At 38.3% G+C, this 17789-nt stretch overlaps 1 protein-coding gene across 1 annotated transcript; it reads right to left on the bottom strand.

Moving 5' to 3' along the window:
• Positions 1–11017: 11017 nt before the first annotated feature.
• On the bottom strand, positions 11018–11281 carry LOC125351189 (keratin-associated protein 7-1). The gene has a single exon (XM_048345897.1). The coding sequence runs from the start codon at positions 11279–11281 to the stop codon at positions 11018–11020; it is 264 nt and encodes an 87-aa protein (XP_048201854.1).
• Between the last annotated feature and the right edge of the window lie 6508 nt (positions 11282–17789).

Here is a 17789-nt window from a genome sequence, read left to right as displayed (position 1 = left end):
AAATCACCCACAAGCTGATGCAGCCTTCTTTCATTAAAATTTGTTCAATTAAGCATGTGAACTAGAGAAGGTACTTTTGCTCACCTTATCACCTATCCTGCTAAGACAAACTAATAAGCTCCCAGCTGCCATCCCTTGATAAACGAAACACAGCAAGGCAAATCCCAGCAGAATCGCTGAGACCCTGAAAGAGTGAGTACCCTAATCATCTTAACAATCAGACTGCACAGCAACCTCCCAAGGTCCTTGCCTGCAGTGCAAATCCCTTGAGGATCCTGATTCTGTTCGTCTAGGCCAAGAAATGCTCATTCCCAACAGAAGACCAAGAGATCCCATAAAGACCATGCCTGGAGAAATTTGTAATGTTCTGTAGTAAGGCAACTGAAACACCAGACCCTTTAACCAAATAAAGGACTCAAATTCATTGAAAGTAAAACAATGAAAGGCTAAAAAGAGTCCCGTCCTCCGGTAGATAGGCTTAACAAGCAGCCTTGGTGGGACTTATCTTCAACAACTGAACTCAATGGAGCCCAGAGTAATTTTTTTTTATTTTTTCACAATGATTAGGAGTAGTTTGGTGCCACTTAGGCCCTAGAGATACTTCCCAATAGTCCACAGAACATAGGACCCCCCCGCCAGATTTATCTGGTTTAAGAGAAGGGGAAGGAAGGATGAGGAGAGGTATAATATACCTGGAAGATGATCCCGAGGATCGGGTATATTTTATACATATATTATATGTAATATAGACTATATAACTTATAATATAATGTATATCTGCATATGAGTATGTATTTCATACATGAATATAATATATAAAGTTTTATATTTATTGTATATAATAATAAGTCTATATACACAAAAAATAGCATGATAAAACCCACGAAAAACTGCTAAAAGGTAGGGTAAGAAAGAGTAATGTAGATGGGGTGAATTTTATTAGAGGGCATTATATATGCATTACAGTATCACAACAAACTCCCTTTGTACAATTAGCCATTTTTTTTAAAAAACAAAGAATTAACTGGTTCAAAATGCCAACAGAGTTGAGATCCAGAAACACTACAGCCTAGCCTACGGACTGTAGGTGATGACTAGGAAGTAGACCCCAAAAGTGTCAGCTGACAAAGGCAGACATGGAACTGGATCTAATTTAAGGCTCAGATTCGATCTTTTGTTACCTCAGCGCGTTGGGGGCTCAGCCACACTGCTGAGCCGGCTTTTATGTTCAAGCCAGAACCTCATTTAATGAAGCCTCCTATTTGAAGTGGAACTCATGTGGTTTTCTTAGGAAATAAGAAACCACAACAATGCCTGTGTATGTAATAGGCTCAAGGACTCTTGTCAGAAAACACCTCACGTGTGATTCATAGCCAACATGAAAAGTAATTCCAAGGCAGGTGAGTTTGGGCTACAAGGTCTTCATCTCTGGTAGCAGGGGAAGGTCACCTTTGTTATCCAGCCTCTCTGCTTGGAAATGCAAATGAAGAAGTTAAGGTCTTCTTCTGCAGCATTAAGTCAGAAGCTGGAAGCATGTATAAATTTACAAAAGCCACAAGCTGAGTTAGTTGAAAGGGCAAAGGAGAAGATATAATGGTCTGTTATTACTACCTTGATGCTAAAACAGACTCAAGGGATGAGTGAAGCTTGACCTTCAGTCATTCATTGACCTCTGAAAGGTCTAAGGAATATCATGACCTTCTTATAATCTCCAAAATAATGTTTCTGTGACTTTCCATCAACAAATACACGCCAAGCTTATCCATTTTTAAAAAGCATACTTTCTTTCATATCTTTGCTGGGGAAAAAACTAAATTTAAACTTAAAACCTGCAGTGTTCCAAAGATTCTCTTAAAATGTAAAGTTGTTTATAAGGGAAGATCATAATTCAAAGGTTGCATCCAAGGTCATAGGAACTTCCAAATGGAAATACTAAGGCTCATTTGGAAAGCAAATTACCAAGAGGGGAGCAAAACTGGGATGGGGAGAAGAAAAACAGGACATCTTGCAAACACCACTGTCAAAGATAATGGCAGAGCCTCAGTGATAAGTCACTAAAAGAAAATTATGTATGACAAAAAACAATGCATTTTCAGAGACAACAATACATAGTACTTTTGGGTTTTTAATGGACTATCCAAAAATGTTCACTTCCTGGCAAGTCTTAGAATAAAGAGGTAATTCCTTTTATCAAAGGGACAGTACTCTTGATACAATTTAAGTGGCTCTCCTCTGTTCTCTATACAAATATACATATGTGTGTGTCTCCCACCCTCTGTATATGCATATATAAATATATGCATGGATATATATATATATATGTATGCATGCATGGATGTTTTAGACCTAGCATTCACATATAAGACAAAACATATACTTTAGTTTTTCTAATCATATAATGCATCATTCAGCATAATGTTTTCCATTTCCAACAAATGACAGAATTTCATTCTTATGTGTGGTTAAATAATGTTCCATTGTGTATATATACCACATGTTCATGATCTATTCATCAGTAATAAGAGAAATACCTTCCCCCTCATCCTTTTCAGTCTGTGTTGTTATCTCTGGTGTAGTTGACAGCTATTCCCACTGGGATGCAATGAACTCCCTATCTCTGTGATCTACATTTCCTTCATGGCCATGGATATTAGAGATGTTGAACATGTTTTCATGTACTTATTACTTATTGTGCCTCTTCTTTGGAGAATTATCTATTTTGTCCATTTGCACATTGATTATCTAAGTTGTTGACTCTTTGGGGGTTTGACTTTTTGAGCTCCCTGTATATTTCCAATTATTAAGCCTTTGTCAGATGGATAGCTGACAAAGATTTTCTCCCATTCTGTAAGCTGTCTCTTCAGTCTCATGACTATTTCTTTGCTGATCAGAAGCTTTTAGCTTAATAAACTCACATTCATCCATCCTTGCCTCATATCTGCTAAACTATTAGAGTTTTATTTAAGAAGTGATTGCCTGGGCCAATATGCTCTTGTGTTTTCCCCACGCCTCCCTGTAATCATTTCCTCTAATCAGATCCTTGATCTGCTTTGAATTGTTATTAGTCCAGGGCCTGAGACAGGCACTAGTTTCAGCCTTCTGCATTTCTCTTCTGGGAAAGCCTTCCAGTGTTTCCAGCAGCATTTGCTGAAAAGACTGTCTTTCCTATGACATTAAACTCAAAAATCAGATGACTGTAGCTGTGTAGATTTGTCTCTGCCTGGGTTGGCTTCGAATCATGAGATCTTAGCTTCCTGAGAAGCCAGAAATGTAGGCATGAGCCACCACTACGCAGCTGACATGAGGATGTTGATGGACATTAAATTTAATGGGGATAGCTTTTGGTAGTACAACCATTTCACAATATTAATTCTGCCAATCCATAGGATTCACGTGTCTTTCTATAGCTAGTGTTACTTTTTATTTCCTTGTTCAATGTGTAGATGTATTGTGTAGGTATTTAATTGTGTGTATATATTATTTCCTTGTATAACTTTATTCTTAAGTATCTATTGGAGGCTGTTGTGACTAGAATTGTTCTGCTGATTTCTTTCCAGTCAGTTCATTATTTGTGTACAGAAAAACTATTGATTTGGGGCACAGATTTTGTACCCTGCCCAAAATGGTTATAAGATGTAGGAATTTGGGGTAGAATCTTTAGTGTCCTTTACTGTCATATCCCCTTTTTATGATCCAGTCATCTGCAAACAGATAATTTGGCCTCTTTCTTACATATTATGATCCTTTTTATTTCTTTCTCTTGCTTTATTGCTTTTGATAGAAATTCCTAGTAGTATATACTGAATATGAGTACAAAGGGTGGATATTCTTGTCATGTTCCTAAATGTAGAGGAAATAATTTGTTTTTCCCCACTCACTATAATTTGGCTGTTGCTCTGACACACATAACCTTTGTTATCTTGAGGTACATTCCTTCTATTCCTTGTTTCTTCCAAACTTTTATCATAAAAGGATGTCAAGTTTGTGAAAAGCTTTTTGTGCATTGAGATAATTATATGATTCTTGTCAGTAATTCTATTTATGTGCTACATTCCCTTTATTGCCTTACATATATTAAACCAACCTTTCATAACTGGAATAAAATTAACTTGATCATGGTGTACCATCTTTTTAATATGCTGTTAAATTCTCTTTGCAAGTATTTTATTGAGAATTTTGGTATCAAAATTATACCCATCAAAGAGATTGGTCTATAGTTCTGGGAATCTGTGTCTCTGTTTGGAATGAGTAAAATACTCTCTTCATAGAATGAGTTTGGAAGCAATTTTTTTCTTTCTGTCTCATGGAAAAGTTTGGAAAATATCCATGTCCTTCTGTGAGGTCTAGTAGAATTTGTCAATGAATCTGTCATTCCCCTACTGGGAGATTATTATTGCTTCAATCTCAAAGTTTTTTACAACTCACTGTTCATTCAAAGTTGTCTCTATGTTTTTATAGTTTCTATGGATTCTCTTACTATTAATTCTTAATTGAATTTCATTATGATCTGAAAAGATATAAGAAATTATGTCAGTTTCTCTTATTGGTTAAAATGTGCTTATAAACCAAAGTCTGACATATGTTGGCAAAAATTCCAAGGGCTGGTAAGAAAAAAGTGTACTCTCCTATTGGGAGATACAGTAGTCTAGCATTGTTGTTAAGTCCAGGTGATCTATCATACAATTTAATTCTGAGATTTCTTTGGGAAGTTTATTTATCTGGATGATCTGTGTGCTTAGAAATCTAAGTTCCTCCTGTACTTAGATGCCTATTTCTTTCCCTATGTTTGGGAACTTTTCTACAATAATTTCATTGAATAATGTCTATTGTCAATACAAATAAAAATTAATTTTGCTTACCTGTAAACAATACCAACAGAACTAGGATAGAAGTATAAAGATGTGTATGTGTGTGTGTACGTGTGTGTGAACTAGTCCTGAGGCTTGAACTGAGGGCTTGGGCGCTGCTTTTGAGCATTTCTGCTTAAAGATAGTGTCTTGCCACTTGAATCACAGCTCTATTTCTGGCTTTTTGGTGGTTAATTGCAAATACCAGTCTCACAATCTTTTTGGTGGGACAGGGCTTGAACTCAGGGCCTGGGCACTATCCCTGAGCTCTTCAGCTCAAAACTAGCACACTACCAATTGAGCTACAGTACCAATTCCAGTTTTCTGGTGGTTAATTGGAGATAGGAGTCTCACAGGCAAGAAACTGCCCAGGATGACTTTGAACCATGATCTTCACATCTCAGTCTCTTGTGTAGCTAAGATTGCAGACATAAGCCACCAGTTCTTGGCCTTAAAATCATTTTCAATACACATATATATGTGTATTGGAACTCGAGAAGGGAAGGGAATATCAAAATCAAGAGACAAAGGATAAAAAGACAAACCAATGCTTACAAAACTGTATGGTGTAAACCAACTGTACAATTCATGGGAAGGAGATGGAGATGGGGAGGGGGGAGGCGGGGAAAATGAGGGAAGGGGTAACAAGTTGGATAAGAAATGTACTCACTGCCTTACATATGAAACTGTAACCCCTCTGCACTTCACCTTGACAATAAAGAAAAAAAATAAATTTCAAGTGCAAATTTTCTATTTTTTTATTCTGAATAATTACTTATTGTCAAAGTGGTGTACAGAGGAGTTACAGTTTCATACGTAAGGCAGTGGGTACATTTCTTGTACAATTTGTTCTTTTAGATGAACATATTATCAATATTTCATATACACTTTAAGAGTCAACGCATGAGGTACTTCTCTCTCTCTACTTCTTAGAGATGAGAGCCAACAGGAATCAGCCAATGTTCAATTTTTATGGGCCAAAAATCACCTTAGAATCTTTTGTCTGCTATGATTTCTTTTTATTTTTGTGCCACTACAGAGGCTTGAACTCAAGGCCTCATACTCTTGCTGGGCTTTTTTTTTTTTTTTTTTTTTTTTTTTGCTCAAGGCTGGCACTCTGCCACTTGAGCCACACCTCTACTTCTGGCTTTTTGGTAGTTAATTGAAGGTAAGAGTCTCAGACTTGCCTTCTTGGGCTAGCTTTATTTTTAAGTTTTTTAAATTATCCTTAAACAGTTTTCAAAGGAGTTGCCATTTAACAAAGCAGTTTATGAATACAGTACATCTCGATCAATATCAGCCCTTTCAACATTCTCACCCTTCCCTCGCTCTTCTTAATATCTTAGTATACAGACTGAACTCTTGTCTGCACCTCCCCACTTCATTCCTTTACCTCTCTCCCCTTAATCTCACTCCCATCCCCATCCCCTTTCAAATAATGACTACCTGGTGCTTATTTAGTTGAACGATGCCTTTGCCTTTTTAAGGAATTACACTATGTGACTACTCCCTTGAATCGACTACATTTCAGTGAACATCTTAGAATTTTATTAAAGTGCACTGTTGAGGAGAAGCGTAAGATTCTTCACTTTAGACAAGCTCCCCAGTCATATCTATATTTCTCAGCAAACCATGTTTTACATAGCAAGCAGTTAGGTCTATTCCCTAGGGTTTTCCTATAATTATATTAATTCAGCAAATATTTATGAAGCTTGCAAAATAACGTTAAATAAAACATGGTGCTTTCCTTGAGGAACTTCTGCAGTACACAGCACAGTAAAGCAAGCTGGGCCGTCAGTTAATGAAGGCACTGGTGAAAAAGATAAACAGCAGCAGGGAAGAGTGAGGGAAAGGGGAAGGAGGGGAGGGATGGGTAAAAACATTGAAAGGAGTGATATTGATTGAGATGCATTGCATTATGTCATTTCCAGGGACCTAGATAGACCTAAAACAAATCATGTTAAGGGAAGTAAGCCAAGCTCTGAGACACAAATGGCACATATGTGGAAGTTAGATCTAATATACACTGGAGCGTGGTAAATTATACAGGATTCTAGACATTCACATACAGTTAGACCAAGGGAGGATATTCTTAAGAGAGGAACAAAGATGCAATGTCTATGTGCATCTAAAATAATACAAAAAGTCATATAAAATAATTATATCATATGAAATAATATTTATCCAAATGAACTTGAGGAAATGGAAACAAGAGGTTGTTTCTTTTTCCTTTGTTGCTGTTTTCCTTCTCTTTACTCTTCTTTTAGTCTTGCTGTTCATTTATCTGTCCTCAGGAATGAAAGGGGAAGCACAGAAACGAGGGACAAAGGATGCTACTCATTAGACACCACGTGGAAAATGAAGTATGTAAGTTAAGCATGGGGACCAGAGGGATTCACAGGGAGAGAGGGAGGGAAGGGTTGACACTGACCAGGAAGAAATGTACTCTCTACTTGACTTATATAACTGTAACCCCTCTGTACATCACCTTTATAATAACAATAAAAATATTTTTCAAAAAAGATGTACTGTTTCCATAAACTGCTTTGTTAAATGGCAACTCCCATGTACAACTACTTGAAGACACTATTTTAAACCAAAAACAGAAGAACACGGTGGAAACTCCAGCTGTGCCTTATATATCAATCTTCAGCAACTGTGGTTTCTTCATTAACTGCAAATTTTGCCTTCTTCTGCCTTCTAAATTAAAGTTATTAAAACGTCCAGTCATGGAATTAGGCTTGCTTCTTGACAGGACCTGTGACAGGCAGAAGAATGGTCTAGGAAGCTGTGGATGTTCTGCTACTCAACATGAAGAAACGAAGGTTGGTGTATCCATTGAGCTGGAGATGTGGGGAGTGTTCTGATAGATCCAAGTGGCCCAGGCTTAATTACATCAACCCTTACAAGCAAAAGAGGAAGACAGGGGAGTCTTGAAGAATGAATACGGGATGCTATTACTGCCATCCTTGAAGAGGGAGAAGGAGCACAAGCCCCTGTAGAAATCAACCCCTTGGAGCCCAAGAATGAATGTAGCCATACAAACCCCTTTGTGCGGGTGTGTGGGGGTGTGGGTGGGTGTTTCAAGATGGCAAACTAAGATTCCTCACCCCCTTTCCTCACCTCCTCACCCATTAAATTATAGTAAAAGAGTGAAAGGGTTTATAGATGTCACCGTGTCAGGAAGAATCGTGTCAGTATTATCTGTTGAACAAAAATGGACTCAATTTCTAGATGATGGGAAAAAAAAAGATGTGGGCAGAATACAGAAAGAACAAAGAAAGCACTGCAGCCGCCATGAAAAGAGCAACAAACACAGAGGAAGCCCACCGTCCCTTCTGACTCTCTGCCAAAACAGATTCGCAGTCAATGTTAAGAGAAATGTGAAGATCAGCGCCAGACCAGAAAAGAAAAAGTGGTTCCATGGAAATCTACGTGAAGCATATGGACTGGAATAAAAAGAAGCACACGTCTGACCACCTCCACTTCACAGTGGTACTCAGAGACCACAAGTCAGTCTGTCTCATACCTTAAAGGAATTCTGTCAGAAGATGAAACTCTGTCACCATACACAGAGCTCCAGGGCACCTTCTCAAAATGTGTCATTCTTCCATCTGAAATGTGAGTAACAACCATGGCCATAATTGTCTTTGGATACTCATGTGTAGCTCACTTGGTAGGAGAAAAATAGAAAAATACCAAATGCCCTTTAAATCAAATATATAGTCCTGGGAATAAGGATCATGTTTTATTTACCTGTGCCACTTATATTAAGAGATAGCATGGTAGGGATCTGTTTAATTAGTAAATTTCCTCTTGGAGACAACTCCTCTCACACCAGTTTATATCCGCTTAGGCGTTTTAATAGGCTCAGAATTCTTAACACAGTGGCCAGAGACCAATAATTCTTGATGTATGAATAAATGGAATTTACAACGGACTATACAAGAGTTTGCCCCTATAAAGAAGAGATTTAACAACTCAAGTCAATGGACAATTCATCTAGCACCTTCTCAGAGGCAAAAGCACAATAAACACCTGACACATGAAGAAACTGGCATTAATTCTAAGTATTTTTTTTTAATTCAAAGTAGTTTTGCTTCGACAGAAGAAAGGCTTCCCTATATGCTAGGAATCATTTGTTAAGTGCAGATCACATCTCATTGCAAGTGCTTTCAATAGCAACTGTCATCTGAAAAGATCAATGCTTCATTTTCATTACTAGCTCTCTTTATCATCAGAGGTGAAGAAGGTAGGGAAATCAAAGCCATTGTTGAAAAAAATGTGCTCTTTAATTTTAATAATGCATTTCCCCTTATTAGCAACAATCTTGGGAATTCCTAAGGAAAGATCTGCACAGCTAAGTCCACTGAGTTGTGTTTTGGGGGGCATATGCACATTTTTTAATCTATTGCTATTGTAAATGTGACCTATAGAGGGGTTACAGTGCCATAGGTTAGGGAATGAGTACATTTCTCTTTTAACAGTGTCTTCTCTTACTTTCTCACAGTTTTCCCTCCAGTCTTCACCTCCCGCAAGTTGTAGAGTTCATTTTCAACACAGGGTCACTGCTACATTTATTCACCCATTGTCTCACCATTTCTGTGCTCCTCCTCGCCTGCCCCCAAACAGATAAATTTAAACACAAGACAAACGATACAGAACACAAAAACGACCACAAAGGAGAGGGGAAAAACACAAGACAAATCCTCTTGTAGTTCTTCCAACCATCTATGGGGTTCAAATCTCACCAGTGCTGAGATTAGAAACAGTAGGAAAGGCAAACCAAAATAAAGTCATATCACTAACTCAGGAGAAAAGGAAACTTTTATTGTGTCAGTCTTCCAACAACTTAGAGATGTTCCTGTTCATAATCGACATAGTGAAATACCAACAATTGAATTATGTTTAAGAATTTTTTTACAGTCTTGGGGTGGGGTCTGAACTCAATTTTTTAAACTTAATAGACACTTTTCTGCATTAGCCACACCCTTAGACCTTTGCTTCTTTAATTATTTTTAAGATCTCACATTTTCCTCTGGACCAGCCCTGTCCACATTCCTTCCTTTATACTCCTTATTCTAACTATAACGATAAGCACGTACTTTTCTATTGAGATGAGATCTCAAACGCATATTGCCCAGGCTATCTTGGAAACACAGTCCTCTCGATCTCAGCCTCCAACACAGCTGGAATGATAAGACATGGCTATTATACCCAGCTGTTGGTTGAAATGGAGGTCTTATGAACATGTACCTGAGCCAGCCTTCAGCCATGATCCTTCCTATCTCAGCCTCTTGAGAAACCAAGCCAGACACCTCACTTAAATTTGGGACATTTCTAATAAATGTTTACAGTTGATATCTCAGTGTAAAAGAAAACATGATTAGCATCACCTTACCCAGGTTGCACAGTATAAAATCAGCATCAAATCTGGTTAAAATTAAAAATTTCAGCTGGGTACTGGTGGCTCATGCCAATAATCCTAACGACTCAGGAGGCTGAGATCTGAGGACCACAGTTTAAAGCCAGCCCAAGCAAATAAGATTGTGAGGCTCTTATTTCCAACTAACAACCAAAAAAAAGAAGCCAGACATGGAGCTGTGGCTCAAGTGGTAGAGTGCTAGCCTTGAGCAAAAAATGCTCAGGGATAGCACCCAGTGCTTAAGTTCAAATCCCAAGACCAGCACCCCCCAAAAAAGTATCACAGATTGAAACTTGTTGATTAATTCAAGAGCACAGTAAAATAAAAACACAGCAAAATAAGTAACCAAGACAAAAATATGGGTTCAGAATGAAATAACGTTTATTAGGATACTAACAGGAAAACCGATTCCTACCCACATTCAACTTGAAATGTGGATATTGAAGATGATAATACAGGAGCAGAGCAACACTGGGGAATAAGGCACTTGCTCCATTGTTAAAGTTCGAGTATGTTCCAAAAATATATGTATCTTCTTTTTTTTTTCTTTTGGCTGTAGATGACACTTGGTTTGGTCTCTCAATTCTGGGTGTCTTGCTCAGCATCATGGAAGAACAGGACCACAGTCAGAAGTCAGCTCTTCCAAGCACATCTGCAGGCGAGGTGGGAAGAGAGACATTGTTCTTGAGGTTGCTCTTTGCTCACATTCGTGGAGGAAATTCCTGTCGTCCTCTGAGCCCTTGGTTCAGTAGGAGCTGTAGCCGAAGCCAGAGCCGGAGCCCCAGGGCCTGTAAAAGCTACTGCCGTAGCAACAACCGAGATTGTTGAAGTTGCTGCCACCAAAGCAGTGGTTCCGGGAGCTGTAGATACTGGATCCACAGCCGTAGTTCAGGGGAGAGCCCAGAGGGATAACGCAGTTGAGAGGGGTGGCTCTGTAGTTCCCATGGAAGTTGGTTCCATAGCAGGGATAGCCTGGGAAGTAGCTACCACAGCAGAAGTAACGAGTCATGGTGGCAGGTGTTGAGAGGGATTTGGCTAGATGGGAAAGAGCGAGTTACTTGAGTTTTGAATGAAGGTCTCCTCTTGCACAGAGCTTTTTATACCTGGAGCTCATGGGCCTGGCACCCACCAATTTGCATAAGTAGTCCTATTATTTTCTAATAAAGTGCATATATAGAAACCCACAGATTCATTGCCCATGTTTTTTGTGGGTTCTTTTTTTCTGTTTACAAAGGGTTGCGTCCTATCTTCAAAGCCAGTAATCATCCTGGACTTGTCATTGAATTCTTTTCATCAATGGTCCATCATTTAACTGCTGTCCTCCGTGCATCATGTGAGACTCTATCATTTGAGTCTCTAAGCCCTCTGCTTATAAACACCTCCCAACTGACATAGCTAGAAGAGAGAGATTGAGAGGGAGGACTAGGAGGAGGGAGGAGGAGGGGGAAGGAGGGGAGAGGAGGGGGGGCGGAACAAAGCGCTTTGGTAAGAATATACACACTTCAATTTGAGTCCAGGCCATTGACTGAGCTCTTTTGACATAATGTCATTTTGAAACATTAGGCTGAAATACTATAAACCTCTCAAAAGTAATTCAGTCTATCAATCCAGAACACTGGTATGCCAAATTATTTATGAGTAGAGAGTTTTCTTTGGGGATGAAGAATATTTGAGACTTAATGAGGTCATCTATACAAAACATTGTGAATATCTAAATACTACTGAATCATTAGCTGTTAAATGGCTTGTCTGGGGTTATGTAAATATCACTTCAATATATTGAGTTTTTGGTTTTTTTTTTTAAAGCACTGCTACAAAGAAGCATCAGATCCAGTCTTCATAAGGAAGTTACACGGGCACCAGGTAAAACGGCTAGGGACAATTTACTGGTAATTTTCTTCTCTTCTGTTTATGAGCTTTCATCTCTGTCGGCACACATTTCATTTTTTATGGCAATCATATGATCTTCAGATGTAAATTAGACATTGCCAAACTATTTTCTTGTGGAATTGCCACACTCCTACCAAGTAGAATGATGCCCAATTTCAAAATCACATTATACCTTACTCAGTGTATACTGACTCCTGGAAAAAAAAATAAGGCCGAATGCCATAATCTACTATAAAATAAAAATGATGCTTAGGAGTTCAGTGCTCCTTCTTGGCCCTGTTTTTCTCTGTATGATGATTTATCTTGCAGATGCTAACCCAAAAAGAACTGGAGCTGAGAAAAAAAAATAATACCTATTCCAAGTTTCATATGTAAGAGTAAATCGTTTTTACATGTGAATAAAAATTCTTGATTCCCTAAAAGTAAGAAAAGTTTCCACATATAAAGTCATCTTGCTTATGTATCCTTATTCGACAACTACAGGGTCCAGTGGGGAAACAATTATTCCCATTAGACATCTCTTTAACAAGGGCACCTGACAAAAGAGCTACCTATGGAAAATTCAGTGAATTGGTATGACTTCTTTATCTGTATGAATTCACTTTATCTGTATGAACTTATAGGGAACCAAAAGTAAAAACCTATTTTCAAATTCAATTTTTTTAATTAAAGGAATAAATTTAAATGGCAAGAGGCATTGTCAACTCAAGGGTGTGAACTATAGAGACTGTATATCAGATGCTACATAATTTTTTTAAATAGGACTAGACAAGGGCAGTAATGACTCCAAATTAAATGTAACTGCAGGCCAGTTATTTGCCAATAATTTCTGGTCCTATCAGGCAAAAAAAAAAAAAAAGACACTGGAACCTGTAATTTGGACATGTTGCCATAAGGTGGCAGTGGTATTTCCACTGCCTGCTCAAGGATAAGACTGGGGGTTGTCAAATGGAAAAGGATGGAAGGATCTCTCCAGAGGAACAGATTTGACATTCAGAACTCCCGGAGCTTTCCTCTCCCAGCATTGCCATAAGAGTCTGGAAATCTTGATTTTTTTTTTAATGAGTATCTCACAATGGTTCTCATGAATAAACCATCTTGATAAATGCCAGGGCCAATCTTTCATGAGATGTCAAAGCAAACTGCCTTTGTTTGACTGTGTGAAATCACCCAAAGCTGTTTATCTCCTATTGGCAGGAGTGCTCCTCCTCTGTCACAGGTGGCCTATTTCCTTTGACTATGGGTCACAGCGATAAGGAAAGGAAATGCCTTGGCTTATCTTTCTTGTTCCCCTGTGCTCAGTGCTTCTTGTATGACTAGACAGAGAGGGTAAAAGCTAAGTGTCCAGTCCTCTTCCCATTTCAGGAACAAAACACCTGAAGAGTGTCTTGCTTTGTTACCCAAGATCAGAAAGAAAACTATACATAGGCATAGAGATATTAGCATATACATATATTTCTCCCTTGTTTTTATTTGCTTCTTTTCCTCTCACACTTCCCAGGAAGAAATTCTTAATCAAGTACTTGATTACTTTGTAATGGTTTATATTTTAAATATTAGTAATAATAAATAGCCATGCTATGGACTCTATGGTCTCTCTTATTGGGAATAATTAGTACAGGTTTAGGCAAGTCACAGCAGAGGATCACAAGAGCCCAATAGCTATACCCTTATGAACACATAAGATGATGCTAAGTGAAATGAACTCCATGTTATGGAAACGATTGTTATAACACAGTTGTAACTACTTTCAACGTCCCATGTATATCTGTAGCTTCTATTATTGATGATGTTCTTGTATCACCTTCCTGTGGTTGTACCTATACTATCTCTGTAATCTTATCTGAGTATATTGGAAACCATGTATACTAGTATTAGAACTAGAAAATTGAAAGGGAATACCAAAATTGAGAGACACAGGGTAAAAAAAAAAACTATAAAAGCAATACTTGCAAAACTGTTTGGTGTAAGTGAACTGAACACCTCATGGGGGGAAAGGGAAAGGGGGAGGATGGAGGGGGGGTATGAGGGACGAGGTAACAAACAGTACAAGTAATGTATCCAATGCCTAACGTATGAAACTGTAACCTCTCTGTGCATCAGTTTGGTAATAAAAATTTGAAAAATAAATAAAAATAAAAAACTAGCCATGCTAGGTTTGCTCTGTGCAAGGCTGTATTCTGAGCATAACAAGCACTTTTCAGTGATTCATTTTTCCGTACATATATATGTATATATGTACATATATATGACTTTTGCTGTATTCACCTAAGCACTTGCAAGAGTGCTGAATTTTTATGTTGTGACATGATCTCATGATGTGGATATGTTATTAGAAAAGTGGTTCCAGGAAATTTAAGCAAGTTGCCCAATAGTACATGGTTCATAGTCAACAGGATCAAGCTCCTAACCAATGCTACCAGGCTCTAAACATGTTCTTAACTGCTTTACTATGCTACCATCAAAATGCCATTAAAACTTTTAAAAGCTTTGGTTTCTAAAATGCCTTGGGTATACAATTTGCTATGCAGTTCTCTTAAGGAACACACAAGCCAGGAAAGGCAAGTCATAACCTCTGAAGTAAGCAACCAAAAATCTGCATGCTTTGAAAGATCAGAGCTTTATGTCATGAACACACTGCATATCTTCTCAGACTGGTGATGTCTCTAGTTTACATAATGCTCAACTAAAGACTTAAGGTGATTGGGCTTTCATTATCTGAAATAGCACATGCTGGGGAGGAAAATGTAGTAAATCACACACACACACACACACACACACACACACACACAACCTCCTAAAGACAGTTTGAAACATCACACCATGTTACTTCATTTGCTATATAAGTCTAATTGTGTGGTCACACCTCACTTTCTAGGACAGACAGTACAATATTACTATTTATGAGGAAGAAGAAAATTCACAAGTTTCAGTATAACATTCATAAATTCCACTAAGAGTTTAGATTCTTCACAAAGACTAAAATAACTTTGACATGTTTTTAAGGAAGGCAGAGCAATATGGCAGAGGAGAGGAGCACAAGAAGGAAACACAATGGTAATAAAATCGGAGAATCTGGAAGAGAGTACTAGAGTGCACCCCAAGAGTGCTAGAGACCTTCTGAGTATGCAGACTTGGAAAGCCCACATTGAAAAAGGAAACAAATTTCTCCACCACTGTGACCCCATTTCCAAAGCCAGAAATACCTCACAACTGGGTGGGATGTAGGAGCATCTGGTGCTCTCCACAAAAAGGTTGGACACCTACAATCTTCATTGCTGGAGAACTGTGCAGTCCTCACAAACCTTGAACACAAGCCACAGAGCTTCCTGGAGTGTACATAGTTGGATTGTTCCAAAGAAGGACACCACACTGTTCCCAGTCCTCTCAGGACCCAGGCAGCTCCTATACACTGCCATCATGAGATTAGGGCCATTACTAGAAGGTTGTCCTGAGCCGGATACCAATGCATCACCTCATCTTTCAAGCTATCCTGATGTAAGTGGCCTTAGTATGGTGACCCTGGATGTGGGGTGCCTAAACTTTGTGGAACAGCATGGCCCTACATCAGGACCTGCAGGGTGCCCTGCCCTCAGTGGGAAGAAAACTGTGTATGACTGACTCGGCTGGCCCCACATGGCCATGAGCCTGTAGTAATCTTATCCTCATGCAGAAGACAGGACTCACTACTCAATGGACACAGCCAGCTACTCACCAGTACCAGTGGGGAGGTCACATTGACTAAGTAGAGGGTTTCCTCTGCATTTCCATAGCCCCAAAGAGGAAGAGAAGCTACATTCAACCCAGAAAGCAGAGCCATGACACAGAGCCCTGTAAGAGAGACCCTGGAAGCATCCACAGACTTACTGATATTGCCTAGAGCTAAAGAAATTAAATGACCACTGTAAAACTACACCTACCTGGAACCAAAGCCAGCATATCCCACCCAACCAACACCTTAGAACACATCCACCAGTAAAAATCTTTCTGGAACGTATTGCTCCACCAATGTAGACACAATCACAAGGGCACAGAAACATGCAAAGGGAAGGAAACATGCCAGCCCTAAAGAACTAACACAGCTCTCTAGTAACTGACCCCTAAGAAATATGTATAGACTGGCAGAAGAAATTCCAAATAGTGATCCTAAGGAAATTCAGAGACAAAGAAGTGAACATGTCTCAAAAAAGTGAGGAAAACAATTCATGATCTGGATAAAAAATTCAGTAGAGAGCTAGACACATTTTTATAAATGCTGAAGCCAACAATTTCAATTAATGAAATAATTTTTAAAAAGATGAATGAGAACATCAACAGCCTAGATGAATGTTCTGAATCTGAAGATATGGCTTTGGAATAACCTCCTTAAAGGAAAAAGAAGAAAGAAAAGAATGGAAAGGAGCAAAGAAAGCCTAAAGAACTGTGGCACCAGCAAGATAACAAATATTCACATTATGAATCCTCCCGAAAGAGAAGAGACACAGAATGACAATTTCATGAATCAACCTACAGACATCCTCTCCAGGGAACATTATAATCAAGCTGTCAAAAGTCAAAGACAAGGAGAAAGTACTAAAATTTGCAAAAGAAAAATACATATGCAAAGTCATACATAGGGGAATCTTCATTAGATGTTCAACAGATACTTTTCAGGGCAGGTGCCATGATATATGAGAGTATATACTCAAAGTGTTGAGAGAAAAAAATACTAGAATAAATGAGGAATAAAGTCTTTAGACAAGTGAAAGTTTAGGGAATCTATCACAAGTAGATCAGACCTATAAGAAGTATTTCCTGAAGGAAATGCTTCAGCAAAAAAAATTGCTATGATGACACATAAAAAAATACAAAGCTCACTAATGGAGTAATTCATAAACTGAAATTCTTCCATTAGGTAACCATGATATTCATATCTCTGAATCAAAGGTTAACATTAAAAACAATCCAAAAATCCTTAACTACTACATGTTCAAAAATAGATATACAAAAAGGCGGAAATCAAAATAACAAAATAATCAGTTTGGGGGAGGCAAATACAAAGGTCTAGAGTATTTGTATGTGGCTACAGCTGAGTTAGCAACTAAAGACAGGTTTTTTTTACAACTTTTTAAATATAAGGCCCAGAGTAACCACAAAGCAAAAGTTTCAACTCATACATGAATAAGAAAGATAATTAAGTGAAAGCTCTTCACTTAGAAAAAAAAAGAGCAAACAAACGACAAGTACAAACAGCAAGAGAAGGAAAACAACAAAAGTTCTACAAAACAACCAGGAAAGGGGGGTTGAGGGAGGTCAATAATAAGATGGCAGGAAGAATAAGCATTTCCCTTTCAGAATAACCTTGAAGGTAAGTGGATTCAATTCTTCACACAAGAGGCATAGAGAGTTTAAAAAAAAGAATAAAGCAAACACAACTCTACGCTGCCTACAAGAAACTCAAGTCACTGGTAAAGACCAGTTGTGATAAGAGGGAGGGAAGATAGTCCTCAACAATAGAAACCAAAAGACAGTCGGGTGGGTAGCTAGACTGAACGCAAGTGAATACAATAAGCTTTAAGTGAAACGCTATAAAACAAAAAAAAAGAGACAAGGGGAACATTCAGCAAGAAGGTGAAACAATGTCAAAT

The sequence above is a fragment of the Perognathus longimembris genome, chromosome 5 (assembly GCF_023159225.1).
Source record: "Perognathus longimembris pacificus isolate PPM17 chromosome 5, ASM2315922v1, whole genome shotgun sequence".
NCBI classification, from domain to species: domain Eukaryota; kingdom Metazoa; phylum Chordata; class Mammalia; order Rodentia; family Heteromyidae; genus Perognathus; species Perognathus longimembris.
Note: the sequence above shows the minus strand (reverse complement) of the source record. Positions and strands in the feature narration are given on the sequence as shown.